This window comes from Theobroma cacao, chromosome 3 (genome assembly GCF_000208745.1).
Source record: "Theobroma cacao cultivar B97-61/B2 chromosome 3, Criollo_cocoa_genome_V2, whole genome shotgun sequence".
Classification (NCBI taxonomy): Eukaryota; Viridiplantae; Streptophyta; class Magnoliopsida; order Malvales; family Malvaceae; genus Theobroma; species Theobroma cacao.
In genome coordinates, this window is record NC_030852.1 from 35,989,212 (window position 1) to 35,999,435 (window position 10,224).

General features: G+C 35.8%; 2 protein-coding genes across 4 annotated transcripts; both read left to right on the forward strand.

The window, feature by feature from the left end:
• On the forward strand, positions 633 to 4,778 carry LOC18606897 (protein root UVB sensitive 1, chloroplastic). Of its 2 annotated transcripts, XR_001927146.1 has the most exons (8): positions 633 to 1,557; positions 1,646 to 1,921; positions 1,996 to 2,052; positions 2,219 to 2,417; positions 2,502 to 2,617; positions 3,418 to 3,594; positions 4,071 to 4,413; positions 4,501 to 4,778. XR_001927146.1 is itself a non-coding variant. In XM_007040773.2 (7 exons), the coding sequence occupies exons 1-7, from the start codon at positions 892 to 894 to the stop codon at positions 4,353 to 4,355; spliced, it is 1,776 nt and encodes a 591-aa protein (XP_007040835.2). In that variant the 5' UTR covers positions 633 to 891; the 3' UTR covers positions 4,356 to 4,778. The 2 variants fall into 2 exon arrangements, 1 of the variants encoding a protein (XP_007040835.2); XM_007040773.2 differs by having other exon boundaries at positions 4,071 to 4,778.
• Positions 5,289 to 9,258, forward strand: LOC18606898 (ribonuclease H2 subunit B). 2 transcript variants are annotated; one of them, XM_007040779.2, is made up of 10 exons: positions 5,289 to 5,587; positions 5,700 to 5,759; positions 5,873 to 5,974; positions 6,186 to 6,262; positions 6,746 to 6,869; positions 7,315 to 7,379; positions 7,837 to 7,906; positions 8,437 to 8,512; positions 8,660 to 8,753; positions 8,936 to 9,258. In XM_007040779.2, exons 1-10 carry the CDS (start codon positions 5,536 to 5,538, stop codon positions 9,056 to 9,058), a joined length of 843 nt encoding a protein of 280 aa, XP_007040841.2. In that variant the 5' UTR covers positions 5,289 to 5,535; the 3' UTR covers positions 9,059 to 9,258. The 2 variants fall into 2 exon arrangements, with proteins under 2 accessions (XP_007040841.2, XP_017973098.1); XM_018117609.1 differs by having other exon boundaries at positions 5,295 to 5,587; positions 5,697 to 5,759.

The window sequence follows — 10,224 nt, forward strand, 5'->3', positions numbered from 1 at the left end:
TCTACAATCCTGGTAAAATGACAAGTTAATCGCCCTTTCTGTTCATGAAAAACTAGGTTCTTGTTCTTTTGGTGCAGCACGCAGGCAGGGTAATAAATGAACCCCAAACCACCCAAAACTGTAGAAAACTGAAAACCCCTTGATGATCTGGAGTTTAGATTAGTGATTCGTATAACCTAAAACTTTCTTTAATAAAATTAATCGTGAAATCGCTTGATGTTCGATTATTTCATGATCAAATAACGAGTGTGATTTTTTCTAAATCTATATATTATAAATAAAATACATTACATCCCTGATTTTCAAACTTTAATTTCATATCATTTTGATTTCTACAATAACAAAATTATTTAGTAGTCCTTAAACTTTCACGTTTATAATGAAAACATCATTCGAGTGGTGTTTTCATCAACTTAATCATTACTTGATAGTCGATAACACAGGATTGTTCACATGTTAATCGACGTATACAAAATTATTTTATTAAAAATATTTGTTTAATTTCACTGTACACACACGAAAGTTTATCCCACATAAAATTAGTCCCTTAACCCAAAAAAATGAATATTTACTTCCTCAAGCTGAAGTTTTGACTATGTAAAAACGTCCGTTTCATTTTGACGAGAAAAATGCTTACCTGGCAACATGTTAACCGTTGATCGTATCGTCATAGAGGTGGAACCCTGTCTTCGGTGTCTCCAGTTCGAACAGAAAAAGGAGACGCGCCGCCTCCCCTACGCTCTCCGTCTCCTCCTCCAGTCGTCGTCCTCCTCCTCTCCACCAAATGGAAATTCCTACAAGTAGAATTTAGAAGCAGGAACCCAAAAATGATGATTCCGGCCAGCAAGAAAAAACAGGGACCCTGATAATATCTATGTAAGTAAAAGAGGGATGGCATGCGCTTGCGGTTATTGTTGCAGGCCCTTGTTCCTTTCTTCACCCTTCGCCTTCCCTTCACCCTCTACTCCCTCAAGCTATGCGCCGCCCACCACCCCATTTCTCTTTTCCCACTTAGCCATCTGCGCGTCTTTTAAACCAGTTATTGCTGCTGCTACTACTAACTCCTTGCCCTTCCCTTTGCTCTCTCATGGTCATGGTGGGGGTTGTGACGGCAACAACAACAATAACAATGATGGTCCATTTGGGTCTGACTCTTGGCGGTGGAATGACGATTCATCATCTTCTCATTCTCATCCTTTTCTTTTATTTCTTTCTTCATTCGTTGCTTGCTTCTGCCCTTCCCAATTATCTTCCGCCCTTGCAAGAACCAACGAGGATTCCCAGGAGGATGACGTGGTTTGGGAAGTGAAAGGGAGCAAGTGGACTAAGCTCATTCCTGATTTCTCCGAGGATGCATTTGTTGCTTCGAACGGGATTGTGAATTTGACAAAATCGTTGTCGCTGTCAACTGTTTGGCGGCAATGCAGAGACATTGTCATGCGGTTGCTGCTCCCTGAAGGTTTCCCTGACAGCGTTACCAGTGATTATCTTGATTACTCTCTTTGGAGAGGCGTACAGGGCGTTGCTAGCCAAATCAGCGGCGTTCTTGCCACCCAAGTAATTATGTCTTAATTGCTTGCTCTTATTTTCTGATTTAGGAATTTTGTAAAACATTTGGTGCTCACTTTTTTTTGATATTGTTCAGGCATTGCTTTATGCTGTTGGATTGGGGAAAGGAGCTATTCCCACAGCTGCTGCTATCAATTGGGTGTTAAAGGATGGGATTGGTTATTTGAGTAAAATCATGTTGTCCAAATATGGAAGGCATTTTGATGTCAATCCTAAAGGATGGAGGCTATTCGCTGATCTCCTGGAAAATGCTGCCTTTGGATTAGAAATGTTGACCCCTGCTTTTCCACATCTCTTTGTTCCTATTGGTGCTGCTGCTGGGGCTGGAAGATCAGCAGCTGCTCTCATCCAGGTAATCAAGTAATTTTCTGTTGTTATCATAAAAATAAAACTGTATTGTTGAAAGCTGACACTGATCAATTCCAGGCTGCTACTAGAAGTTGCTTCTATGCTGGTTTTGCTGCTCAAAGGAACTTTGCAGAGGTCAAGCATAATTTATCTTTATTGTTTTTTTATGTAATATCTGATATGATATGCAATTTTGAATACCCTAAAAAAAATGTCCTCCTTTATTTATAATCATATTGGATTTGGCATGATACTGGCATTCCTGTATTGTGTCTTTACTAAAGGCAATTAGTTATTGTAGGTAATTGCTAAGGGTGAAGCTCAGGGAATGGTAAGCAAGTCCATTGGAATCGTGCTTGGTATAGCATTGGCTAACTGTGTAGGCTCATCTACATCTCTTGCCCTTGCTTCGTTTGGTGTTGTTACTTGGGTCCACATGTACTGCAATCTGAAGTCATACCAATCTATTCAACTGAGGACATTAAATTCCTATCGTGCAAGTAATATATCTGTCCTATCATTGTTGTTAAATGAGTTCTAGTTCATTACATAATGGAAAGCATTTTCCTTCAATGTTATAACAGGTTTAGTTTTCAGTGAATATCTCCTGAGTGGCCAGGCACCTTCAATCAAAGAGGTCAATGATGAGGAACCACTTTTTCCAGCTGTACCATTCCTTAATTTATTGTCTGCAAACAGAGTGAGTTACTGTTTCTCTCTAAGCTCTCTCAGGAGATAGTTACTAAGAATCTGGATTGATTGATTAGGGTCAATACTTCAAATGTTTTTCTAGGTTGCCTTGTTGTTCTACTGAATCCATATCGTTTTTTTTTTTGCTCAGTCTGAATCCATATCGTGGTTTTTGAATTAGTCAAAACTTTAATAACCTAAGAGGTTAAGCTGGCTAAAACTTCAGAGAATAAACAAGTATGTGTGCTCAATATTATTGTGAGTAATAGAAAATCCTGCATCACAGATATTTTACTAGAGGAGAATTCCTCTTATATAAAGTTTCCGATGAATTTGAATGAATACTGAATTCACAAAAGATCATAAACCATTACTCATTGAGAGGAAGCATTGAAATATCTCTTCATTTTTGGTATGATTCAACTAATTTTCTTGTGCAATTAAGAGGAAGCTCCTTTGAAGGTTTAATTTATAACTGTGGTTCTTCCGAATATGATCTTGTGCTTGTACTGCTCTGTTACCATGGCTCAAGACTTCTAGTTGTTGATTCTTGCATTCAGCTTGGGGTGGAGAGGAGTTTGGTTTATGGGTCAGGCATGGGATGTGCTAACCTCTCCAACACTCTTCCAGTCCTTATCAATTCAACTTTGTAAAATTTACCCCTATTCTAATATGGTCAATTCACCATTTAAAAATTTTTAAAAACTTCGACTAATGAAGCAGAGTACGAGCAAACAACATATAGCAGGTTGGTTGTAACAATTTGTCTGTATGTCACCTGAGATATTCCATTCTAAATTAATTTTATAGGAACGATCAGTTGTACTATCTTCAGAAGCAAAGCAGGCTGCTGCTGACATTGAGCGCCGGCTGCAGTTGGGGTCAAAACTCAGTGATATTGTCAACAACAAGGAGGATGCACTAGCACTATTCAGTCTGTATAAAGATGAAGGCTATATTCTGACTGAACACGAAGGAAAATTCTGTGTAAGTGCATTACTATTATGGATTTTAGTCTCCATTCCTTCTCTCTCACAAACTCACAGGTTACACCCTTTACTTATTCTTGGGAGGACTTAGCTTGGTTTCATCTCTTCTCTTCTGTTGTTTATCTTCTTATTCCCACACTTGCTAATATCTTTGTAAACACAAGTTGGTCTTAAATTTCTTGAATACTTTATTTTTGCCACCAGAATTATGAGGCTCAATTAATATTTTATTTAGTAGTTAAGTTTAGAAAGCCACAAATCAGGTTCTTATAGTAGTCATCTTTGTGAAAATATGATGATGTGGCTGAAGTTGGATGATTTAGTGCCATATGCTAGCTGCTACCTTTCTGTTACTTTGATGGGAGGCATGAAAATGATAATAGAAGGGGCAAATACTAATTATTTCAAAAAGAAGGATAATAAAAAGGGCCATACTAATTCCTTTTGTGCTATTGAATTTTTTGCATAGATCAGGTAGTGCTTAAAGAAAGTTCTTTACCACAAGATATGCTCAAGTCATTGTTCCAGGTAAATTATTTGTACTGGTTGGAGAGGAATGCAGGAATTGAAGCAAGCGGTGCCTCTACCGACTGCAGACCCGGGGGAAGGCTGCAAATATCTGTGGAGTACGTGCAAAGGGAATTCAACCATGTTAAAATTGACAGTGAATCAGTGGGATGGGTAACGGATGGACTTATTGCAAGGCCTTTACCAAATAGAATCCGTCCTGGTCACAGGGACGCATCAACTGCCAGTTGATACGAAATGGAAAGTGTTTCCATACAATCATATGTGACCGACTGTTAGCAAGTTGAAGGTGAATGAGATCACTATATGCTTTTCTTCGGTTACAACTTCCTTGCAGCAAAAACATATAGCTAACTTTATCCGATCGGGATCTCAGGGAGTTGTGCTGCTGATGTATCACAAAAGAAGCCAAGGTGGAATGCTGTTTGTAATTCACCCATTTAATCATTGTCTTGTCACAGAGGTTACATAGTTGATAGTAATAGACTAAATTTTGTATGTTGGACCATTACGCACAGGATATCTTTCTTTTTTGCTTTAGAAGGTGGGAATGGATAGAAAAGCAATACGTTTCTCATTGTAAGAAGTTTCCTTTACAAGACAATTGGACAGGTATAAATTTAGTGAAATTGTTGCTTGTACGATCCATATTTACGTTTTGGGTATTGTGAGAATATGTTCCATCTTCTTTGATAATTTGACTTTTTTGGTTGGAAGATAAACCGTATTATTAATGTTTTGTACGAGTATGAAGCAAAGGATGTCAACAGGTAAGAAATTTGTTATTTTTGAGATACTTAATCCGTATTTTATTATTCGATAAGGTATCCAAACTTTATGCATGTCAAGAATGTCTTGTAGTTGTATGAAAGTACGTATGTAAACCCAGTCTTGCAGTTGTACGAAGGAATCTATGTAAATCAAGTGGTGGAAATTGGGTACTTATGGATCAGGGCTGCAAAATGGGCCTAATTGCAAAACACCAATCTTTCAGAGGGCCACATTTTAGATCTTAAAAATTACTGATTTTTTTTTGTTTATATTTGGCCCTGCAGGATTGGGCTTAAGATATGAAAATCTTTATCGAAGGCAGGACTCGGCTTGAAATGCAAATAGAGATCTTCGATTCTAGGCGGGCTGCGCAAGCCCGTATAGGTTTGCCCGCCCTCTTCAGAGTATCCCGCCATCTGCTTTTTCCTCTTTTCAGCCAAAAGAATACAGTACGTATGCAATAAACATCGCGTGATGCACAGCAGCTGAGCACTCCTTGCCTCCCAAAGACCCAAAATCTAATCTAAAGTATCCCCAGAGCAGAGTCCCAGAGTCGGGAATTTCATCTTGGTGTTGACTCTTTGATTTTGGTTTTGGCTCTGGCTCTGGCTCTGGCTCGTCTCTCTGGTTTGACTGACTGATGGGGTGTTGGTGGGAAGGCGTTGACGAATCCCGTCTTCTAATTGCTCCGGGTGCCTCCTCAATTCCCCCATTCTTTTTTTTGGCTTTACATTTTCCTAACAAAGGAGGTTGCATCTGGTTTTCTTCTCTTAGAATTTTCAGTTTCTTTTCTTTTCCTAGCAGACCCTGGCTCTAACGGGGACGGTTCCGCTCGTTTAATATCTCTTCGTCACCCCAAATCAGGTAATTTTAGTTGCTATGTTTAGAAAGTGGAACACTGGTTCTTTGACATCGTACTCAATTTTGTTTCTATTACTTGACCCTCCCCATTTCAACACAAAGGCTTTATTTGACAGGAGTTACGACATCCTATCTTTTAAGTAATAGGTTGCTTCAAGAACTTCACTGGTTCAAGCAATCTTATGGCTCCTGGTTTTTGGGAGATTACGTTTCTGAAGGTAACCCTTATATTTTATACGCGTTTAACCAACCGTATGATTTAATATTTTCAATCATAGGTCATTGGTATTCAGTTTGGTTGATTAAATGTCGAGCACGATTGAAATGGTTTCGCATGTTTCATACAATCTCAATAATAGACAGTCCCGCTGATTACCTTGCTTTTTATTTTTTTCTTATCTGCATCCCTTGCTATTACTTTGTATGCAGATGGGAGCCTATATACTGCTACTCCTATTGATCCTGTTTTCATCATGTTGCCTATCTTTGAAGAAGCAAGAATGAAGGTATGATCATTACTAGTTGCCCTTAACTGGTGATACTTGCCTAGTTACTTTGACAAGACCAGTTGTCAAATAGCACCTTAGAGCCTCAATGCAAGGCATCTTCAACAATGCATTCTCCCTTAGACCCTAGCCAAGTGCTTCAACTGAGGCAAAAGATACTTGAGGAACTGTGCCATTGAAATATCAAACCCTAAGTGAAATTTGAGTAGATGGCCCTTGCTTAGTCAGGATTTTATACATATAAAAGGGGGGCATTTGATCGCTACTAGAACAAATGAAAACCCATCAATAATAACTTGTGAAGATTGCAAGATTCTTTAGCCTTTATGCAGTAATGTGATATCTTGTTTGAATAATACGCCTGCCTCTTTTGTCCCTCTAAAACTTTGATATTTATCTCTCATTATTAGAATATTGTTTAAATCTTTGAAGCATTTATCTGGATTTTTCACTAATAATGATAAAATTTTGGTGTTAATGCAGAAAGTGGATGACCCTGGAAAGTTTAGGCAATTAGATGAGATACTCTTCATTAATGACTATCCTGGATATCGACATTTATTCTCCATTGCAGAGAACTGTATGCAAGTTGTTTGTGAAATTAAAGGTTTCCTACTACCTGTATATTCTTGTGAATATCTCTTTGAGAATAGTTCTTAGATATTATCATCTAAGTTATTTTGTGCATATCATTTTGATAATTTGTTGTTAATAGGATTAAGAAATCTGTATTTTGCCATTAAATTTCCTTTTGTGAATTGTAATTTTGGCATGCAGTTAGGGGGTTTGAATGCTTTTGAGTTGCATTCGACTTGATTGCTTAATATTCTTGTGTAGAAGTGTTAAATTTCTTAGAATAAGAACAAAATGCCTTAATAACCTTAAATAGTTAAATATGAGTTTCAACTTTACTATATTCTGTCTCCGATGGAGAACAGATTCTATTAAGGGCATTACAAATTGCTCCATAACTGTATGTTACGATGAAAGCAATGATTTAATACTGCAAACAATATTTATGAATCATTCTCACCTGCACTTTTTATATGCAGAAATTGGATCATCAAAATTTTTTAGGCTTGATGACACGAAGGTTTTAGCTTGGTTAAATTACAAGGTCAGCCTTCTCCTGTTTGAACTCATTTTCTTGTGTTTGAATCTATGAAATGTTTAAAACCTCCTTCTTGTTGGTAGTTTAGTTATCTTACTGTGGATGAGTACAGTGCACAAGTGTAGACACCTTCATAATACCTATGGACTACGGAATTATTGTGTTTTCAACTGGAAAGAGGATATGTATCTTTCGTAGGTCAATTGCATTAAATATCCTCTTGGGGAACAATGCAAGTTCTAGTTCTGTATTTAATATGTTTCATGCCTATGACTATTGTTTTACATCGTTGCTATCAAACTATTGCAACATTGTCTGTTAGTTTGTGCTGGTTGCTTCCATTATTATACAATGCTAACCTAAGTGAAAAATACACGTATAAGTCAAAACTGTTTAGCAATCTTTGTCTATTGATGATAGAGAGTTTTCATGTTTCTTAAATATAATATCTCTTGAATTGCAGGTATGCCAGTTAAAACAGACTCTACCAGCATTGGACCAAAACTATGCCGCACGTGATGAGAAGGATACATGTATATTTTTCTGAGAAAATAGTTTTTGATATTCAGCTATGTATGTTCATACAAATGCATGTAAAATTGCAGATGTGTGCGTTCACCTTACACACACACAAGATAGATGTATGTAGGTGATAACAATTCATATGAAACATTCTTATAGGGTCTTCTGCTGCAATATCAAGGGATTGAAAAGAGCAAGAGAGTATAGGTTTAAGATTTAACTCTTATGAGGGGTCAATAAATGTAAAATGTAAAGGACTGCTTTCCAATTCAATCCTCTCGAACTTCAGTTTCTTAGGACCATAATTAGCTACACATCATTTGGTGTTTAGCTAATGGGGCAGTAAAGCTATATCTAAAAGGATTGTACATATTGTATAGTTATGCATTGATATTATTGTGTGTTTTGCACGTGAGCATGCGCCTGATCAGTGCATTTAGTATTCATATCTGATAAAACTTTGAGTGTCTGATTTGACATGAAATTAATGTTGATTTAACAACGTGGGTCACAATTTGATTTACCTCCTTCACTGATGCAGTGGCTGATGCAATATCAATAATAGGGGAGTACTTGAAACATGAGCCTTGGTTGAAGCTTTTGTCTAATCATTTTAAGTATGGTCTCAAACTTTTTGAGTTTTTCAAATTTATATGAACATTTTCTTCAACTCCATTTATAAGAAATACAGAGATCAAATGAATTTATGCAGACTGGTTTCCCTCTTGATTCATTGGAGTTACATATTGCTGAGGTGTTTGCAGATTGAATTTACTGGAGGCAACGAGAATAGCATCGGATTTTGAAGCTTGCTCAAATGCCATAGAAAGTCCTATGGGTGCTTCTAATCCCTCACAGGTATTACTGGTCTTACATAAAGTCCTATAGGTGTTATTGCTTGTATTCTTTTTTACTTTTAGTTGGGGAAGGGGGGTTTGCACTTTTGGCCTCCTTGTTAGAGGTAGGAACAGGATGTAGCTGTGGCTATCACTGGGATGAGGGGGATTTACATTTTACAATTGCAAATTTTAATTTCTCAGGGTAAGACAAGGGGTGAGAAAAAGACTGCAAGAAATCAGAAGCAAGCTAAAAAGGCTAAAATAGAGACAGAATCAAGAAACATCAAAGAAATGTTTTCAAGGGCTTCCCGAAGGAGGAACTGAAGCTTTCTTTTATGCCAACAATTTCCAAATGTGAGAGAAATAGGATCCAGGAACATCCATTAATCTTGTTAATTAATTGATGTACTCGTGTCTGTTCTTCTGTCATCTCTTCCAGGACTTAAAATATATTTTGGCTTTTAACAGGTACTTTGCATGTGTAATTTTGCATGTTTAATAAATTATTATCAGATATATATTAATAGATAATGAATCAACAATTAATTTTAGTTTAATTTATGTTTTAGTGTTATTATAATTAAATATAAATAATACCATAAAATTAAAGTTCATTGAGATTTTATATATTAGTTTTTTTTTTTGTACTTTTCATATTTTGTTATTAAGCATAGCTTACACTTCCTATTTTCACCATTTTCCTTTTAACTTTCTTTCTAATATTTTATATTTATTTATAAGTCAATCAATTTTAACATTTTTTTAAATTTAATTAAACACATTTTATATAGAGAAGATACAAAAGCGATCACGATTGAGGATTCGTGAAAAAAAAAAATGAAGGATTCGTGTGAATGTAAAGGCATTGGCAACGTGATTTTCTTTCCCATAATAGATGTGAATGATGACATGGTGTATTAATATGATGGTCATGGCAAAAGAGTTGCTGGGATTTGACTTAATTTAGGGGCAGATGATGATGACGACGACGACGGCGACGATGGTGCGTAGAGGCAACTCCCTAAAACTTAAAAGAGCCTAAAGTGAAGAGGGCCACTTACGTGCACGTGCCACGGTGGGCAGCGATTGACAAGCTAAAAGAGGATCACAGCTTGCTTACTTTGTAAAATTAGGTTTGGTTGCTGAAATAGATAAAAATAAAATAAAATAATTATTATTTAATTTGATATGATAAAATAAATAAAATAAAAATAAATATTATGAGTTATTGTAATATTTAGTTGGTAATAATAATTTTAGAATAAAAAAAATAAAAAATAAAAATATTTTTTATTATTATTTATTTTTATTAGATTTTTTAAATATTAATAATCTAGATTTTAATTAAAATATTAATAATTAATAATTTAAATATTATTATGATTAATTTTTATTTTATTTTATTTTTTAAATATTAATAATAGATCATTTAAATATTAATATTTTATTTAATTTAAATATTATTATGATAAATTATTTTATTTTATTTT

What these genes read in the sequence shown, in the direction of transcription:
- LOC18606897 (XM_007040773.2), top strand. Translation starts at nt 892, where the DNA reads ATGGCATGCGCTTGCGGTTATTGTTGCAGGCCCTTGTTCCTTTCTTCA. An exon ending in CTCAAAGGAACTTTGCAGAG is followed by an intron (nt 2,053 to 2,218) that starts GTCAAGCATAAT and finishes TAGTTATTGTAG; the next exon opens with GTAATTGCTAAGGGTGAAGC. An exon ending in ATTAAATTCCTATCGTGCAA is followed by an intron (nt 2,418 to 2,501) that starts GTAATATATCTG and finishes ATGTTATAACAG; the next exon opens with GTTTAGTTTTCAGTGAATAT.
- LOC18606898 (XM_018117609.1), top strand. Translation starts at nt 5,536, where the DNA reads ATGGGGTGTTGGTGGGAAGGCGTTGACGAATCCCGTCTTCTAATTGCT. An exon ending in TCTTCGTCACCCCAAATCAG is followed by an intron (nt 5,760 to 5,872) that starts GTAATTTTAGTT and finishes TTTATTTGACAG; the next exon opens with GAGTTACGACATCCTATCTT. An exon ending in TAGCTTGGTTAAATTACAAG is followed by an intron (nt 7,380 to 7,836) that starts GTCAGCCTTCTC and finishes CTTGAATTGCAG; the next exon opens with GTATGCCAGTTAAAACAGAC.